Source organism: Aptenodytes patagonicus, chromosome 24, assembly GCF_965638725.1.
Source record: "Aptenodytes patagonicus chromosome 24, bAptPat1.pri.cur, whole genome shotgun sequence".
In the NCBI taxonomy this organism is placed as follows: Eukaryota; Metazoa; Chordata; class Aves; order Sphenisciformes; family Spheniscidae; genus Aptenodytes; species Aptenodytes patagonicus.
The window spans coordinates 4,629,817-4,648,359 of NC_134972.1; the positions used below are offsets into that span (position 1 = coordinate 4,629,817).

At 50.0% G+C, this 18,543-nt stretch overlaps 3 protein-coding genes across 5 annotated transcripts; all 3 read left to right on the plus strand.

The window, feature by feature from the left end:
- The first annotated feature begins 321 nt into the window (after positions 1-321).
- GOLGA7 (golgin A7) lies at positions 322-7,639 on the plus strand. Of its 2 annotated transcripts, none has more exons than XM_076358869.1 (5): positions 322-483; positions 1,898-2,050; positions 2,408-2,509; positions 3,699-3,762; positions 6,359-7,639. In XM_076358869.1, the coding sequence occupies exons 1-4, from the start codon at positions 373-375 to the stop codon at positions 3,744-3,746; spliced, it is 414 nt and encodes a 137-aa protein (XP_076214984.1). In that variant the 5' UTR covers positions 322-372; the 3' UTR covers positions 3,747-3,762; positions 6,359-7,639. The 2 variants fall into 2 exon arrangements, with proteins under 2 accessions (XP_076214984.1, XP_076214985.1); XM_076358870.1 differs by having other exon boundaries at positions 6,362-7,639.
- A 397-nt stretch (positions 7,640-8,036) lies between these two features.
- On the plus strand, positions 8,037-16,832 carry GINS4 (GINS complex subunit 4). Of its 2 annotated transcripts, none has more exons than XM_076358971.1 (8): positions 8,037-8,134; positions 8,370-8,456; positions 8,768-8,881; positions 9,375-9,472; positions 9,809-9,897; positions 10,286-10,376; positions 10,488-10,594; positions 16,769-16,832. In XM_076358971.1, the coding sequence occupies exons 1-7, from the start codon at positions 8,042-8,044 to the stop codon at positions 10,582-10,584; spliced, it is 669 nt and encodes a 222-aa protein (XP_076215086.1). In that variant the 5' UTR covers positions 8,037-8,041; the 3' UTR covers positions 10,585-10,594; positions 16,769-16,832. The 2 variants fall into 2 exon arrangements, with proteins under 2 accessions (XP_076215086.1, XP_076215087.1); XM_076358972.1 differs by lacking the exon at positions 16,769-16,832 and adding an exon at positions 13,649-14,933.
- Positions 16,627-18,331, plus strand: LOC143170567 (protein phosphatase 1 regulatory subunit 3C-B-like). Its single transcript, XM_076358970.1, has 2 exons — positions 16,627-16,654; positions 16,769-18,331. The coding sequence occupies exons 1-2, from the start codon at positions 16,641-16,643 to the stop codon at positions 17,673-17,675; spliced, it is 921 nt and encodes a 306-aa protein (XP_076215085.1). The 5' UTR covers positions 16,627-16,640; the 3' UTR covers positions 17,676-18,331.
- Positions 18,332-18,543: the final 212 nt, after the last annotated feature.

Genomic DNA, 18,543 nt, shown 5'->3' on the forward strand with positions numbered 1-18,543 from the left:
GTACCGTGTGTGTGCGGGGGTCGGGGCGGTACCATGTGTTGGGGGTGGGGGGCGTTACAGGGGCTGTACCACGCGGTGTGCACGTGGGGTAACCGTGCCCATGATGGGAGGGGGAGTCACCACGCAGCCAATGGGAGGCGGGCGGCCTGCACGCATGCGCAGACCCTGCCGCTCAGCTGCACGGCGGAGCCGCGCCTGCGCACTGCCGCTCCCCGAGGGTTGGCGAGGCGGCGGCGCGTGCGCCAGACGGCACTTCCGCCCTTTCCCCAGCCCAGAGTCGTCCCGACGCTTTTGCGACAGCCGTAAGTGAGCAGCGGCGCCCGGCGGACCGGAGCGGAGCGGGCGGCGGCTGCCGCGAGTGGCGGCGGCGGGATGAGGCCGCAGCAGGCGCCCGTGTCGGGCAAGGTGTTCATCCAGCGCGACTACAGCGGCGGGACGCGGTGCCAGTTCCAGAGCAAGTTCCCGGCCGAGCTGGAGAACAGGGTAAGGCGGGGCGGGCCTGCTCCGAGCCCTCCGGGCAGCCCGGGGCCCACCCCCGCCGCCCGCCTCGCCGCCGCCGCTGGGGCTCGCAGCTCGCGCTGCGCGCGGTGGGAGCGGCGCTTTCGAGCCCGCTGGGCGGCGGGGAAGGGCGGGACCCGGCGTACGCCCGCGGGCCCTGGGGTGTAAGGGCGTGCGGACAGGGACCGGCCGGCGCTCACGAGTGACCCGACAGACTCTCGTGGCCGTAAGCCCGTTCTCCGTCTTTCTGAAGCACGTGGTAGGTCTCTTGCACAAACCTCCGCTCCTTTACCTAAAGCCGTCCTTTTTAGGTGTGGGAGGGAGGTGGGGTTTCACCCCGTGTCCCTGTCCTGGGAACAGTTCTCTCTCCGGCACACCCCAAGGCTGCTATGCTAAGGTCTCATATCTGCCTTTAAGTTTGAGGACGCTAGAGCTTTCTAATCCTCTCTTTCTGTTACAGCCCTATGCATAGTGTGAGAGAGGCATGACTTCAAATTTTAAAGGCATATCCTGCTTTGGCTATTGTTTGGGTTTTGGCATAAAAGCGTTGTTTGTTGTCCAAATGGCATTTCTGATCAATTGTGGTAAGAAAATAGTTTTCATTTGCAGCGAAAAGCCGCATGAAAAATACTTCAAAAATGCTTCTCTTCGGTGTTTATGAAATGCTGGTGTTTTGTGCTTTCTTTAATCCTGAGGAAGCCAGCTGTCTTTTGTAGCAGTAAAATAGAATGTGTTCATTATGTTGGTGAGAATAAAGCGTGCGTTGTTGTACTGTGGTGCATTAACGCTGTCCTCTCTTGTGGAGACCAGCCAGTTCTGCTGAGCCTGTTCAGTAACCTCACAAGTACTGTCTCAAGTACTTTCATTTTGTTTAATGCTGTCAGATGTAATATCTTCAACTGATAGCAAAATAAACACTCTTTGCTAATGCCTTTTCTTTTTTTCATTGCACTTTTCTTCTCTTCCCCATTTCTTTGTTTTGTTTTATATTGTTTTATTGAGAGCTTGTTTGACCAGCACTGCAGCAGCAGTAAGGCATTATTGATATTAGAAGTCAGCTCTGTCAATCCACTTCCTAATTGCTCTTTTTAATCTACCTTATCTCTTTGCGTGTGAATTAAGCTTTTCTTTTTTCCAGTTGAATTGCACATTGGTTTAGTTATGTTACTTGTTTGTGCTCACATTGTGTTGGAATTCAGACTTGATCTAATCACTTGGCAGATATTTAACAAAGAACTACAGGTCTGTAACTCAAAGTGTCCTTCAGACTTTGGCTCTAAACACGGTGGCTGCAAAGTGTGGAAGTGCAAATAAGCCGTAAATGAAGGTAGATATCTGAAGACATCGGTGAGTTCTGAAATGTGCAGGGCATGACAGCTAAACTTGACTTCTCTTGCAGATTGATAGGCAGCAGTTTGAAGAGACTGTCCGAACACTGAATAACCTCTATGCAGAAGCTGAAAAACTTGGGGGTCAATCTTATCTTGAAGGGTGTCTCGCCTGTCTGACTGCCTATACCATCTTCTTGTGCATGGAAACGCATTATGAAAAGGTGCACTTCTTTTGTTTACCTTGTTACTTGGAAGGCAGTATGTCTCGTAGACTTCAGCCAAAGACTTATTTCTTGGTAGGATTTCTGTGACTTGCACCATTGTCCTACAGATTCCACATAGACTCTGGATCTTACTGCAGAGTGATTTCACATATACATCAGACAGATTTGTCTATATTAGTCAATTTGAGTAACGTAATGATTGCTTGTACTTCAGAGGAATCACGCAAGTTCTGCCTCTAGTTGTGTGCTAGGCTCTCCTAACGTTGCTATATTTGTGATATTGCTGGGGCTCTGACTGTTAACATAGGGAAACCTGACTAAGGAACTGTGACTTCTGTGCTGTTCTGTTACCAGGTTCTAAAGAAAATTGCCAAGTTCATTCAGGAACAGAACGAGAAGATCTATGCTCCTCAGGGCCTCCTTCTGACAGACCCCATTGAAAGAGGACTAAGAGTTGTATCCTTCTGTGGTTTCTTAGATTGTCTCCTGGTTTGTCCATTTATGATGTGCTACCTGTTTATCTCAGTATGGCACCCTGTGGTCATGCTTCATCTGTGATACGGCAGAATATGTGATTAGTCTTGTTACTCTCCGTTGTGTACTCTCCGTTGTGTACTGTTCTCTGGTCAGATTTTAGTACGTTAAGATGTGTCACATCAAAAGGCAATGAAAACGCAGTATGGGAATCTGTCCTTTGAGACTTCCTTGGAAACGCAGTATGTATAAACGGAGTACTTCCAACGCTTTAGATGCTTCCTCTATTTCAGTGACTTCTAAAAATGAAGTTTGTCCAATTGGAAAAAAGTGACCAACTTAGTAGGATAGAAATTGATAATGTGAAAGCAAGAGATGGCTGTTGCTTAATTTGCAACCCTCAGCTCAGGTTCAGGTGAAGATTTCTCCATATGACATCCCTTTAAGTTGATACCAGCCTAGCACTTGCTCTTGGTTCTAGCATGGCTTATTTTAACCTTTTTTCTTCAACTCTTGAACCACACTGAAGGCATTTTATCTAGTTATTACCTTAGCAGCTGTAAAGACCTCGCATAGCAAATCTAGGGATAGAATGAGTAACACGTATCATTTTTTGAGAATGTTGAAACCGAAGCAACTTTAAGCAGAGAATGCCAATTAAATGTGTGCTAAGGCTAATTCCTTGCAGTTGGGTTATTTGTGTATTCATCTAAATAGCTTATAGCTGTCACCTACATGACTTCATTATTCTCAAATGTTTTCCACATTTTTCTATGCATACACCTCCTGAAAAAAAACATTCAACTTGAGTAAAAGCATTTTCAGTTTTGTTAGTGACTTAGCAGCTGAACTGTAGAAGTGTTAACTTTTATCTAGTGCATAGCCTTTCCTGAAATTTAAGAGAAGGTGGCAAGGCTCACAAACCCTCCATGCACAGCATCTTGTGTTCTTGTTGTCAGGACAGTCCTGGGCTGGATAGGCCACTGATCTGACCTGACAGGGCATCTCTTATGTGTACTGTTCTGTTTACTTTGTAGCTCTGAAACTAGCCTTGAAACAGCAGGTATGAAGCAGAAGGATCAAAAGTTCTAGTATCTTAATGTTTTTCCACTTTTTTTTTTGTTTTCATAATCTTTTTATAGTATGTTTCCCTAACAGCTTTTCTGTGCAGATTGAAATTACCATTTATGAAGACAGAGGTATGACCAGTGGAAGATAAAACTGTGGAGTCTCAGGTACATGTTAACCTTATACTAGATCAATCTCAACCTGTTTTCTATGCTCAGAGGGGTAGATTCTGTCGTACTGAGACAGAATATTTATCCCATCACCGTTATGTAATCAAAGGCTGTTCACATAGATCTTGTGTGGACTAGGTTTTCAGAATAAGTAGAAATACCAATACTTGGCATTATGCCACTGAATGTTAATACAGATCAGATGATACCAGATTTACCTTTAGAGAAATTCAGGTCTTGATTGTGTAAATATCCATTAAACCTGTAGTATGTCCAAAATCGTTCTCCTTTCTGTAGATAAAAATCTTTTTTTATTCTCTTGAAGCTTTTCTGTCACAAGGTTCCGAGCAGACAAAACTTAAGACTAACCCTTAAATTTGACTTTAAAATAGGTCACTATTTAAATGCTTATTTTGGATCCCCAAATAGTTTTCAGACTAATAGCATAAGAGAGAAATACTCAGGGAAAATCGTTGATGGTGCTGTACTAGCATCTGCTCTTCCTATACTGCTGTGAAAGATACAGCCTTTCCTTTTGAATGTTTTCTGTGATACCTCAGACCAGGGTCTATTTTAAAAGCTTCCATGTTTCGAGCACTTGTGAAATCAGGGTCGTAACCACAGCATGTGAAAGATCCCCTTGTATTTTGCCTAGAAGTCAATATTATTAGTCCCAGAATCCTGAACAAATCAATGTGAGTAATTACATTTTACCTTCGTGGCTCTAAGTATATAGAAGATTCACTTCTATATGCTGTTGAATGGCAGCTTTTCTGTTCCAGAAGGGACTGAAAAGAGAACTACTATGGCCTGGGGTGATACTTTGGTTTCATGTGCCAAATGGTGGGATTCTTCCAAACCTCTTCTGCTCAGAAATGTTTGATAAGATACCGTATAAATACAGTGTATCTTATCTGCTGTCCTGAATCTTTGAATATGGCATATTCCAAGAGTCAAATCTTACACAGCCTAAAGGGAAAATGCAAGTAACTTACTTGGTAGTATTACTAAATTCTTTCAGTGCTTTTTCTAACCTGCCTCTGCTACACATCTCTAGGATGTCTCTTTTGGTAGCCTGCTTATGATTGACCCATATTTACAGTGCATATAAACCAGATTAATCTACTGCAAGCTGGAGCAAGCCATGACAAGAAGTTCCGGTAAAGCAAACCGGTGAAGATTCTTGCTGATGCATACCTGTTTCTAAACAACTCTGGCTTGTCAACTTGGCATTGTTCGTAGATGCCAATTCTGTCTCAAAATAACCTTCTTTATCTGGTTATTAGCACTTGGGAATCTGTTGTATTGCATGGCACTTGTGTTCTGCTGCTGGAATAAGTTTGTGTTTTATCAACTGCATCTGCATATATTTGGCACAAGCCATTTGTCATGACTCATTTCACCGCAATTACTGCAGAATGTTTTCGTAGGTGATGGGGTTTTGAGCAATTACATGAAAGCTAGTTCTGTCAGTGTTCAAACAACTGAAATTTCTAAATGAAGAAAGACTTGTATCGTGAAGTTCTGGATGGTTTGATGAGTTGCAAATATTTGTGGTCAGTAAACATCTGTTTTGAAAGCAGTATGAGTACCCAAGTAAGCCTAATCTGGAACTGGAGCTTTATTAGGTATTCATCTCCTCATCTGTAACCTAGTCATTTGGAGCCTGCATACTGTCCTGGATGATCTGTTCATGAATGCAGCCTGCATGGCCTCTACAAAATGTGGACTGTCTTTCTATCCTGTATAGTGGCAGAGGATATGACTCTGGCTAGGAATCTTAAGACTTCTAATGGTCTCTGCAACATCTGTGTAAATTCAGAGGAACTCTGAGATCTGCTACTGTATTTGAGATCTTATCCTACCCAATAGTTTTCAGTGGAAAAATCTTTGCATGACTTTGTCCCTGTGTTCTAGCTGTATTCTAGCATCCAAAAACTTTTTATCGCTGTTTTTTGGCTGGATGCTGTTCCAGTTCTCACTTTGGTATCTTTACTCGTGATGCTTTCAGTTAAGAGTGGCCAGCAACTTCTAGCTTTGGTAGCTTTAACTGGAAAAAGTTGCTGAAAGGCACTTAGTTTTCATGATACTGTGTGGCAGAGTCACAAAGTGAAAAGGGTGCTCAGAGTGCTTGAAAGAGAGAGGCTAAAATAAAGGATCATGCTAATTGCATGCAGTATAGAACTGCAAAATTACTATCCCTGAGTTTCAAAAATACCTACTGAACTTTCATTAAGCTTTGGTTTTGAAAAGCTCAAATTTGAACTGGCTCCCTTGTCTTAGGTACTCTGCAGATCCTGGGATGGTATTCTAGGTCTAGGTTGTTGGCAATGTGTGCAGAAAAGAGATTGGAAATATTTATGCCTGTTATGCAGAAAGAAACAAAGAAGTAAAGGTCTTTATTTCCTGTTAGACAAATGAAATCCAGAGTGTTGGCTTCTGTTCCTGCTACTCTCACCACAGCACGTGGTAACCATACCTTTCCTGCTACATACCTCCTAAGACAACAAAATATAGCTATGTAAAGGTTTGTGTAGGATTTTGTTGGTTTTATTTAGTAATAGTTTCTAATAATATGAAATTTCTTTTCTAGCAGATAGCTCAACAGTGGACTCGCTGTATCAAAGTTCCCCTACCTCCTACTTTAGAGCATCATTCCTTTCTCTGCTGCCAGATCCACAGTGCCATCTACTACAAGGACTAACTTCCTAAAACTGCTCCACATGGGGTGACCTGGCTGGTCAGCATCCATTTTGTGGCAAACTTTTAAGTAATGAGATCACTTTTTAGTCTTTTTCAAGAAAAAGCAGAAGTGGTAAAGCTACGTACTCTTCTGAAAGAAATGGGCACTTAGCCCAACGGAAGTCTAGTTTTAGTCACGTAAGTGCAGTGCTGTTCCTCCCTAGTTCTTAAACTCTTCTGTACATCAATCGGGCTTTGGAAAGCTACAAGTCAGAGTTGGGAATTTTCCAGAAATGAGGCCTTCCCTCCAGTTCAGTATTGGAGTGAGGGGATACACAGTGCCTCTGACTGGCAAGAAGTGACTCAAGGCAACAAGCGTTTTACGTTTCCTGTGCTGATTCTTGTGGAAAACCAGAAGGCAAAGTCTTACTTGTTTCAATGTTTTGGTTGTTCGTAGAAGGGGGAGGAATAGCCGGACTTTAATCCTGGTGTTTTTTCTACTACTGTATCTGCGCTGTTATTGCATCTGTCAATGCTCACCAGAAGAGGGGGGTCTATTCAATCATAAAACAGTAAGTATAATAAAATGGATGCTGAACCAATAAACATAACAATTCCTACCCTACTCTGATTAATGTGAAGTGTAAAACTGTTTCTTTATGGATTTATTATATATAATTTATAGGAAAACATTGATTTGACAAACTGTTAGATGTTGTGTAAGATGGTTTCTTAATTCTATCTGCTGGCACACTATTGAAAAGTAGAACTGTGCATTATTTAGTATCCCCTGTGCATCGACATTCTCAGCAATACCTGCAAAAGTAAAGTTCCTACAAACCAGGCTGGCTTAACATTTTTTCTCTTATCCTTTTCCCTTATCAAAGCAAGGATGTCCTAGTTTAGGTTCTGAGCGTCACTGTCCAATTATAGAAGGAATTCAAGAATATAGAAAAGGAGAAGACTGATGCAGAACAGGTCGAGTGTTCTGGCTTTTGGTGGTGCTGTAGGTGCTAATACTGGATCTGAAATTCCAGGCTTATTACTCAGCCACCGATTTCTGTTTTTTTGAGATTTAATACTTTAACTGTATAAAATTTGTTTTTTCTAAACTGTAACAGTGTTTGCCTTTCAAATCTGTTGCAATATTGGCGGAAGTACTAATGGATTAGTAAATTTTTTCTTAAACTGTGTCCGTGTCATATTTGATAGCACTGCTTTGCATAAAGTAGCACTATTGGTGAGACTTTTGCTCCTACAGTAGCAGGGTCTTGGTTGGGAACAAACAGAGCTAGCATCATTTCAAGATCAGTTCCTAAGCCGCAACTGTTTCGTCCGCTTTCAGTATAGCTTTGTTTTTCAGCGGCCTTCCGCGGCTGCTGGCCGCACAGGGCTGGGGCGGTTCACCCCGCCCCGAGGCCCGCCGCGCCGCCGGCCATTTTCTTGGGGGTGGGGCGCCTGCGCAGTGGCGTTCACCTGGGCCGCGCGGGCGGCTGCGCAGTGGGGCGGATCCGGGCTGCGCCGGGCGGCTGCGCAGTGGGCTGGACCGCGCATGCGCGGAGGGCCGTAGCTGTTGGCGGGAGGCTGTGGCGGGATGGCGAGCGGTGAGGGGACGGAGGGGGACTCGGATGGGGGCAGTGAGGAACTGGTGCTTACCCCGGCGCAGCTCATCCACAGCCTGGAGCAGGTAGTGTGGGCTGGGGAGAGCGGCTGAGGGCCGGGCCCCTGAGCTCCCTGGAGATATCTGGGGGGGTGACTGAAAGCTGGGCCCTGGGCTCTGTGGGGGAGATGTGGGGCGGCTGGGGGCCGGGTCCCTGGGTTCGCCGGCGGAGGTGGGAAGGGCTGAGTTTCTGGTCTCTCTGGGGTCTGGGTCGTATAGCAGGTGCATTCCTCACTTCTACATATAGCGTGCCTTCTTTCAGGCCTGGCTGAATGAGAAGTTTGCCCCAGAGCTGTTGGAGAGCAAACCTGAGATCATTGAGTGTGTTGTGGAGCAGTTGGACCATATGGTAAGTTCTGCTGGGCTAAGGTGGTGGTACAGGCAGGCCCTGGTTGCCTGGCCTGGCAGATACATGCTTGGGTCCCTCTGGGATTGCCAGGATTGTCTGCTCCTCTGTCCCTGAGATGAGGCTGTTCTGAGTACCTTCTTTGAGCTTCTCTCAGAGAGGGGACTGAGAGATACAAGGAAACAGCGTGCTTTGTGTCACCAAAAGCAGCTACAGTCTGTTTTTGTGGGCCCTATGTACAAAACCTATCTTCCTCTCTATTTCTTGTTGTTTGACATTTCAACCATTTAATTTCTCTTTGTCTTTCCTTGCAGGAGGCAAACCTGAAACGGGCAAAGAGAGGAGACTTGAAGGTCAGCGTTCACCGCATGGAGATTGAAAGGATCCGTTACGTGCTCAGCAGCTACTTGCGATGTAGGCTTGTGAAGGTAATACTTGCTTGTGCTGCCCAGGGGATGAAAAAGGGTGACTTCAGGAATGATTTTTACCTATATAATGCCTCCTGCTTCAGCAAGGCACTTAGTTAAAGCACGCTCCATCTCTCTCTGTCTCTGTCCTCCGAAGTGCAACCCAAAGGAATTCATTCCTTGGACACGCTTTTCTGTTGTGATGAAGGAGGATCACAGCATTGCTATGAGTGTTTTCTTACCTCATCTAAGTCCAGGATGGCACAATTGAATGTTTGCATGTTCTGCCTGGGTCCTGCCAGGTACACATACGGTTGTGCAGCTTGGAGACCCCAGCTGACCATATCGCTGCTAATTCAGGAGCAGGTATTTGGGCAGACCTGCAGCTGTTGCATACATCTGTACAGCAGTGGACTGCTGCTTGTAGGGGAAGCCTCTGGGGAGTGGGTATTGTAGGCGCTGAACTACTGGGAGAGGTCTGTTACGGTCTTTTGGGGTTTTGTTCCGATATCAGATAGAGAAGTTTTTCCCCCATGTCCTGGAGAAGGAGAAGTCTCGAGCCGAAGGGGAGCCTTCCATTCTATCACCGGAGGAGTTTGCCTTTGCTAAAGAGTAAGTAGGTTTTACATGCATCTCCCTCCCTTTTTATAGGTTATGGAACTCACCTGTGTGTTACGCTGAACAGGTCTGTTCAGCCTTAGACAGTTAGCCTTAGACAGGTTTGCAGTAAGAATCACGTGTCTTACCAGGAGGTTTCCTTATGGACAAGGAAAGAGGTGAAATAAAATAACTGGTAACTCTGAGCCAGTTACCAGGGCAAGCCATTAGGCTTGGCTCTGGCCATGCCTGTGGGACCAGGAGATGTCGCTTGCTGGCGTTTTGAGTCAATGCTCTCCCTGCAAATCTGTATTTGATTAAACCAGTAAATGCTCCAATGATTTATTTCAGGTACATGGCAAACACAGAGACTTATCTGAAAAACGTGGCCCTAAAACACATGCCACCCAACCTGCAGAAAGTGTCTCTCCTAAAATCAGGTGAGTACATCAAGACTCCAGGGTAATCTGAAAATTATAGCAGCAGGGGTGTGGGGAAAGCTCTGGGGAGCGTGAAATTTTAAGGGCTAGTCCTCCAGCCGGTGCTTGGTAGAAGCAGAAATGATGGGATGAGTGTTGTAACACTGCTCTGCTGCGTGGTACACGTCTTGATGCTGCTGTCCCTTGGCACTGCTGTCAGAGGATCATGCTGGCTCCTGCCAAGTCTTGTCTTATGCTGAGGCAGTGCACACTACATCTGATCAGAAGTGTCTAGCGTTTCCTTTACTGGCCATGAGTGTGCTGTCCCTCGTACCCCTCTGTTAGCTCGGTGTCCTGCAGAGGAACATAAGCGAGTGCTGAGCTCGTGCTCTGAATCCGTTGTCTGCAGTTCCGAAGCCCAACCTGGACTCCTTTGTGTTCCTGAGGGTGTTGGAGCGTCAGGAGAACATCCTGGTCGAGCCAGAGACGGATGAGCAGAGGTAGGTGGGCGCTTCCCCATGTGGTGCACGTAAATAAGTTAGTTTCACAAAAGCGGTGTGGGTTAAAGCAAAACAGGAGAGGCAGCTTAACTTCCCATCTGTCTCTGGCAGAGAGTACACCATCGACCTGGAGAAGGGCTCGCAGCATCTGATCCGGTACAAGACCATTGCCCCGCTGGTGGCCTCGGGAGCGGTGCAGCTCATCTGAGGGGCGAGCGGTAAGTGCAGGGCCAGGACCGCAGTGGTGCCGGGGGGCCAGCCGCTGCAGCTGCCGTGACCCCCGCGGTCCCACGGCCGGCAGGTGGCGCGGGGGCGGCGCGGTGGAGCGGGCTGTGGGGCCGGGCCGTGTCCCCTTCGGGCGTGGCATGGCTGGGCAGGGCAGCAGCGGTGTTGGAAGGGGTACCCTTGAAAGCATGCAAATGAATCAGCAGGGCAGCTTTCCCTCTGCTGGTGCAGAGGGGTTCGTTGCCCCCACAGCTCATCAAACTCCTAATTGCTTATGACATTTCTGGAATACAGCCAGACTCCTTTCCCTGCTGCTCCTGAGTGAGGGCAGTCTGTGTCACAGCACTCCCTCCAACAAGGCTTTGCAGCAGCCTTGCCACAGTCCCCTTGGAGTCCCGAAGGAGGGACGAGTGTAGGTATTGCCTCTCCAGATCTGAGGCTGGTTTGACAGCACATGTGGACAGAGCGCATCTATCCTCAAAGGTGAATACAGCCTTTGTAAATAGCAGGGTGCTCTCTTTTTAAACCTGCAGCTGTGTGTTCATTCCTGTTCCAGTTTAGCATTGTTCTTTAAATTAGGCTATCGGGTGGAAACTGACTGAATGGTGTGGCAACCAGCTATGTAAACTCCACCTTCCCCCATCAGCTTTGATCTCGTCACAGGGTCTCTGCAACCCTGGATGTTGTGCAAATGGCTAATTGCTCTGAGGTGAACCAGGGGGATACTTCTGCACCATATTTGCCACATGATCCATTGAGCAAAAAAACCACCACACACAAAGGTATTTGCTGGCAGAGCAAGTCTTGGTTCTTGCAGAAGGAGCAGGAGGGATTGGGAACACGTTAAGGATGGAAACTGCAGCTCAGCGCAAAGGGAATGTCATGGGCGAGCAGGGGAGAGCCATAGGGTCCTGGTTGGGGTGCTTAGTACCAGCGCCTTACCTGCAGTGGGAAGGGAGGGTGAAGAGTTTACCAAGTTTGTTCCCTTTGTCTTTCTGACAATATCAGCTGGGAGATGGCCATGAGCTTAGGAATTCAGGGTTTCTACTTGCCTCAAGTTTCTCCCTTGAAGCATTGTTATGCAGGCCAAACAGCAAGTCTGTCCTTCCTTGGAAAGGCCCTGCCTTTGGGGAAGGCAGGCTGCACAAGCTTTGTTCTGCTTATGCAGCCTGTGTCCCAGTGTGGATACAGTTGTGTCAGTACAGCCCCTTCTAATATGGCCAGAGAGGAGTATGCTGCTTTTTCCTGGCATTCTGGTAATAATAGCACTATCCTTGTAAAATATCCACCTTTGCCATTACAGGTATCTGAGATTTGCCTGCAGACTAGGCCTGGATTTGGAATTGCTGCCTGGACCTTGTGCTGATAATGGCATTTCTTTCCCTGGGCCAAGGATTGAGTGCCTCCAGGAGCCACGGGCAGCTGTGTTTTCTCTGATCAGATTGTGAATGGTGCAATTGGAATGATGCTTTGGAAATGTCAGACAGCATTTGCAGGATTGTCACAAACCTCTTCTTAACCAGAGCAACTGGTTCACGTTCAGGGTGTTTGTGCCAGAGCCATGGGGTCTTCATACTGTTTCAGTCTGCAGTTCTGCTACATGCACAGACTGTGCGTAAAGCCAACACCAGAGCAGATCCTGCACAGAGGATTTAAATGCTGCTTTTTCAGCCTTTTCCAACCTGCTTCCTTGGACTGGCTGACTTCAGGGAGATTGCACCACTATTACAGCTAATCCTCAAGCTCAAGGCTGCCTTGGTCAGTGAACTCCAGAGCAGGTAGGGCCTTTGTACAGGATGGCCTGCATGATCAGCAGCTGAGCACTGTGGAAGAGCTCTGAGGAATTTTGTAAGCTTGTAGGGGCTTGTGGTGCCTTCATGTTGTTTAGAAAGATATTGGAGCATGAGGCTGGCAGAGCTTTCCCAGAACAGTCTCTTGCTGCAGGATGAGAATAGGAGTCTTGTTTTTGCCTCGCCTTCTATGCTTTGTGTGTTATTCGTGCTGCTTCCTATCAGGCCAGTGCTCTGTATTTGATTTCTGCAGCAGAGCATTCAGCTCCCTGTGCAGGGAGACTTGGATCAATAGAACAAGTGCAAAGTGACGAGTCAGAGCGCGTTTTCTGGAAAGCTTCAGTGTGTAGCTGCTGGGATGCCTTATTTAAGACCAGTGGTGTTCAGTTTCACTAAAACGGAACAACTGTAATCATGGGCTCAGGAGAAAGCAGCTTTCTGCTATGCATGATCTGAAGACCCACCCTCCACGGAGTGAGGGGTTCTGGTACAGCTTCTGATTGTGGTTGTGAGGGTAGAAACTGTCAAACTCCCTTCTGCTGAAACAGCTGCTGGGGCAAGGGGGACGAACAATTCCTTTGTGCTGGTCACAGCACTGTGCGTGCCTCTTCTAGTTGGAGAAGAAGCCAGGGTGTCCCGTGCTACCTCAGCTCAGTGCCTGTCAGGTGTGTGGACAGACAGTGGCTTGTGTTCCTTCAGGGCGGGGTCTTCCCTGCATGGTGGTCTGTGTGAGGAACAGCCTGGTGCTCCTCTGACACTCTCCTTCCTCTGCCAGGCAGGGGGTGACACAGTGCATCTTGTAGTGTGAGTGGCTTTGCGTGTGTGGTTTATAGTGTTCCTAATGAATCCATTTAAGTAAAGAAGATTCTTTTAAGTATAGACATTAAGAGGAGGCTGGTTTTAATCCTTAGGAATCAGTAGCACATACCCCTGCGCAGCCCCCCAGGAAGGGCTGTGGATTGTGCCCTGCCCCTATCTACAGCCCAGGCAGCTTCACAGAGGTGACTGAAGCTCCCAACCAAAGTCGTCATTAATCCGCTGCTGCGGAAGCATGCTATAGAAGAGCTGCTTGGAGAATGTCCAGGTGGCATGTCTGGCAGACTTTCTCCTTTGCCCTATTAAGTTTGACTGAACAATTGTCCAGACAGCTAGTACTTGCCTCACCACTGCATCTCATGTGGCTGCAGCAATGTGAGCATAAGGGGTGCTTGCCGTCTTCTGGCAGCTGTATCTTAACTGGATCTGATTTCTTTCCAGAGTGCCTTTGATACAGCTCCTCTCTGGAGTCTGACAGCTGGCACATGGCAACATCATCACAGACTGTGCAGGATTTTTGAAGATGGCTAGTAGGCCGAAGTCAGTCAGGCTAATAGTGAGATTCAGTTTTGGCATACCTGAAGATGCTGCTGTCTGCTTTTTGTGTCCTTCCATGACTAAATACCAAGACACTTTTGGGACTGGATACTGCCTCACTGCTAACACTGTGCCTCTGTTCGTCTTCTTGGGGGAAGACGAAGTGTCCACAACTTTGTCGAGGAAGTGATGCTTTTGGCTTGTACTTCTAGATGGAGGAGAAGACCTGGCAGTCCATCCACCTTAATCTGTGCCTCTGGAAGAGAATGTGCAGAGTGGGAGCATCTTTTCCAACTTCCGTGGGGTCTGCTGTAAGGCTTGAGCTCAAATACATCCCCTCTTCTCTGCTCTCTCCGAGGTGGAGATAGCTTGGGTTTACGAAGTGATTAGCTCTGAATGCAAAGTAGGTGGATGGTGAAAGAGGTCGCAAGGAGGGCACTGATGGTGAGCTGTGATTTCCCAGCCTGAGCCGGATCTGCTCTCCTGAGTGAAGGAGAAGGGTGAGGCAAGCTGTTGCATTGCTAGGAAGCCTCTTTCACGTCTGTGTTGACTCCCCCAAGTCACTGAAGTTGGGGGGAAATGCACTGTCAGCCTGAGAGGATGTGATGAAAGGATGATTCTTGGAAAGCAACTGCTGAAAATTGACTCATCACCTGCATTGTATGTGCTGGAGGGCATCTGTGCTTGTAAGCATGTGGAGTCATCTAGTATGCCACCCATCACAACAGTGCGCAGGGGGACTGTCTTCCCTTGGGCCCCAGTCGTGTGTGAAACGTGGAGTGTGGAAAACGTCCCTGGTATTTTTCTGTGGGCTTTCTCTTCCACTGCCCTGGTTAACCCTGGCTGTAGGCTGCTGTGCTTCTGGTGACAATAGCTTTCCCAGAATTGAGAAATGTCTGCGTTAGAGCTGGTATCAAGGGAATTGTTCCTCTGAAAGTCCCATCTAGGAAAAGTAATCCAAAGGTGGTTCTATTTCTTTTTTCCTGGCTATCTACAGGAAAATGATCTCAAATAAATAACGTGATTCAGTGAGGAGGATTATTCCTTAGTAGCAATAACTACCTACACAAACTTTCCTACACAGTGGGGAAACAACTGGAAATTCTGTCGGAAAAAGCTTCAAGTACTCAATGGTTCAAAAGCAGACAACTTGCGAGACTATGAGCAAGAGCCCTTAGTTCAGAGAAGGGGGGGGGCAGTTTGCTGTCACAACCTCAGGAGATGTTGCTGGGGTTTGTAACTGGGGCGGTTGCAGCCACAGTTAAATCTTGCAGGGGTGAGTACGCCGTAGCCGATCCTCCAGCTGACCTCTGTGGAAGGATGTGGCGCTGCCTGTCTCCGAGGCTGGCCTCAGAAACGGGGAACGCTGCTTCTAGCTTGGGCCTGAGCATGGTCACCAGTCAGGGCTTCAGCTTGAGGCTTCTGGCACAGCATGTCGACTGCGTGCTGACAGCAGGAGGTCTGGCCTAGGCCCAGCAGATGGACCTGCTCTGATGCTGGCCAGGTGGAGGACTGGTACCCAGGAGCACTGGGCAACAGCAGACACCTCCAGCTCCTGCAGGCCCAGCCAGACGAGTGCATCTGGCTCCTGGTCACCCACAAAGATCGCCGTCCTGCTCCTCCCCAGGGAGGAGTGTCTGGCCAGCAGTGACGCGAGTGCCACACGTCCTTCTAGGGGATGGTGCTGCTTTGACTCTCTTGCTTCTCTTTCTCATGTTTTTGCTGACTGAAGCCAGGGCTGAACTGCAGATTTTTGCCAGCCAAGCACTGGGTTCAAGCTCACCTCTCCTGGCTGTCCTGGAGAGGTGTCCTGCATTGTGCTGGAGGCGTTCAGACACAGTGGCGATGGAAAGCCATGTATAAATACTGATAGGTAGGTTGTGTCATGAGCTGATGAAAATCTGTGCTGTCAGCAGGAACAATCAGGGCTGCTTAACATAAATGGCTAGACAGCTCTGGAGAGATTAGCAGGTAGTACAGGGCAGGGGTGATCTGATTTAGGTGACAGTCTTTTCTGTCAAGGAGTCACATGTGAGCTAAACAGTGAAGGTGATTTTGAATATAAATGTCAGGGACACTACACTGTCTCTTGCCTGCTCGGGTGCGAGTGAGTTTCTTTTTCAGGGCAAGGAACCAGGGTAAGAAACTTTTGAGTTAGATCCGCTTTTGATAGAGGATGAGTCTGATTTTCTTTGTGCTTAGACACCCTGGAAATAGCTGTCTTCAAACAAGCACCTGAAAAGGGGTGTATAAAAACAGTTCAAACCTCCCACCACTGAAGACAATGTGAGAGGAACATGCTTCTCTTCCTGTAGCTTCCTCCAGGTGTTGTTAGTTCAGTAAACATTTATCTTCTAAGAGCACTCGCGGTTTTCTGGCATTAGGAGCTTTTTCTGTGCTGCTCCTCCCATTAGCCCACTTTGTAGCTGGGCTCCCGAGGAGAAGGCCGCAGCCAGGAGCGTTACCCGGCAGGGAGAGGATGGCCTCCGGTACCCGGGTCGCTGGGCTGGCTCCGTCTCCGTGCCCCCTTCCCTCGCGGGCTTCGCCGGTCCGGCCCTCGTTAATCGGCCTCGCTCGAGCGGGCTCCTTTGCGGCACAGCGTGGGGGGCAGCGCCGCCCGCCCGCCCCCCCGGTGCCTGGGGAGGTGCGGGGCCAGCGGGCAGAGCCCGGCTGCGGTGGGAGCAAACGGGGCGGGGGGTGGCCGGCGGAGACCCGCGGGCGCGTGCTCAGCCCGTCGGGGCGGGGCGGCCCCGAGCCCCTCTTGGCCGCTCGGGGGCGTGTCTCTGGCGCTGATTGGCTGCCGCCGCGGCCGCGGGGTGTCCCGGCCGCCGGCGCTCCCGCGGCTCCATTGACCGCGCGGAGCCGCCGGCAGCGGGACCGGAGCGGGCGGGACGCGATGAGCTGCGGCGAGTGAGCGCGGGGCGGGGGCGGGGGCGGGCGGGGGCGGAGGGAAGGGGGGGCGCTCGCCGGGGCTGGAGGCCCGGCAGTCGGGGGCATGCCGCCTGACCCCCTCTTCGCCTCTAGGCTTTTCCAGGTGTATAGCGCGAGGGCCATCGCCCCCCGAGCCGTGCCCGTGGACCTGGCCATGCGGCTCTGCCTGAGCCACTCGCCCCCCATCCGCAAGCTGCTGAACTCCTATGAGGAGCTGCGGGGCAACCGGGGGCGCAAACCCCTCCGATCCTGTCTCAACCAGAAGCTGAGCGCAGAACCTGAGCCCGAGCGGCAAGATAGCACCAAGAGCTCCAAGGGCCAGAAGAAGAGAGTCGTGTTTGCTGACATGAAGGGGCTCTCACTGACGGCTGTCCGCTTCTTCTCAAAGATTGAGGAGGACCTCTGTGACTTGCAGCATGCCCTGTCTGACCTTGCCTGCTTCCGACCTAGACTGTGGGACTCACGCCCAGAAGTGTGCAGGTATGTGCTGGACTTCCCACAGCCCTCTGCGGACTACACCACTTTCCGCAGCCGCCTACACAGCAACCATGTCTGCCTGGAGAACTGCCTGATCCAGGACCGTGCCCTGTCAGGGACAGTGAAGGTCAGAAACATCGAGTACGAGAAGAAAGTGATGGTCCGCATCACCTTTGATGGCTGGAAGAGCTTCCGGGACATCTCCTGCCAGTACATGCATAGCACGTACAGCTCAGCTGACACAGACACCTTCTCTTTTGAGCTTGCCCTGCCCAAGCCATCCGTCTCCCGCAGGGCCACAGAGTTCTGCATCTCTTTCCAGTGCGGACAGAAGACCCACTGGGACAACAACCACGGGAGGAACTACAAGATCTGCCACGTGGGCATGATCCGCCCTCCCTCCCATGCCGTGAAGAGTGCTAACAGGGCCTGGGAGCATCTTGGCACCTCTCGGGCTGCCACCCTGGTCCTTTCTCACCTGCAGACCTGGCGGCACTCAGAGACCCGGGCTCCTTATTGGTAGGAAAGCAGTGTGTGGCAAGGTGTAGGTCCCTTCCATGTCCTGACTATGGTACAAGGGTCTTTGGGGAGGGGTCAGCTGCAGAAGATGCTGCTCACAGTTTTGTTAGCTCCTCCGTGTGTCTGGCCTGCTGTTGTAGGAGCAGCTGCCGGTCTCCGTGGAAGCTTCTTCACTGCTGGCTCCTGCCACAGAGGCTGGAAGCTGCTGCTTGGTGTAACTCCTGCCCGTAGGTTCTCGAGGCAACGCTGTTGCGAGAGCAGGGGACCAGCAACAAAGGAACGACTGTGGCTGTGTCCACGTCTGTCAGCCGCTTCAGCTGGGAGCCAGCCATGTGAGCTGCGGGGGTCCTGGTGCTGCCCAAGTGCCTTGTGTGGAGCTGCTGGGGACGGGGCGTGCACCCCTGCGGCACCTGGGGCCTCAGCAGACCTCGCGCTCCCAGGCTGTGACAGCGCCATGGCAGCAGCCACCAGCAGGGCCCACTGCCCTGCCAGCCTCCCGCTGCGGGCACTCCCCGAGCCGCGGTCCCGAGGGGGGCTCACCGCGGGGGTGACTGAACGTGCAGGCTACCGGGCCGGGCTGTGCGGGGGACGGCAGGGGCGCCTCCGGTCGTTGGTGCTGTAACGGAGAGTTAATAAAGTGACAGCGCTTCGTGAGTCCTGCCTCTGCCTCTGCCTCTGCCTCTGCCTCTGCCTCTGCCTCTGCCTCTGCCTCTGCCTCTGCCTCTGCCTCTGCCTCTGCGGCCGGCCCGGGGGGGGGGGGGGCGGGGCGCGGGTCGGCGGCGGGCGCCCTCTGTCGGCGGCGCGAGGCGGCGGGGCGCTCCTGCGGGCGCGGCCCCGCGGGCGGCGCGCTGACGTCAGCGCACGCAGCGCGG

Excerpts from the sequence above, each read along its gene's own strand:
- GOLGA7 (XM_076358869.1), top strand. The coding sequence starts at position 373 with ATGAGGCCGCAGCAGGCGCCCGTGTCGGGCAAGGTGTTCATCCAGCGC. Across the intron at positions 484-1,897 it reads CGGCCGAGCTGGAGAACAGG|ATTGATAGGCAGCAGTTTGA; the intron begins GTAAGGCGGGGC and ends CTTCTCTTGCAG. Across the intron at positions 2,510-3,698 it reads TTGAAAGAGGACTAAGAGTT|ATTGAAATTACCATTTATGA; the intron begins GTATCCTTCTGT and ends TTTTCTGTGCAG.
- GINS4 (XM_076358971.1), top strand. The coding sequence starts at position 8,042 with ATGGCGAGCGGTGAGGGGACGGAGGGGGACTCGGATGGGGGCAGTGAG. Across the intron at positions 8,457-8,767 it reads TGGAGCAGTTGGACCATATG|GAGGCAAACCTGAAACGGGC; the intron begins GTAAGTTCTGCT and ends CTTTCCTTGCAG. Across the intron at positions 9,898-10,285 it reads AGTGTCTCTCCTAAAATCAG|TTCCGAAGCCCAACCTGGAC; the intron begins GTGAGTACATCA and ends CGTTGTCTGCAG.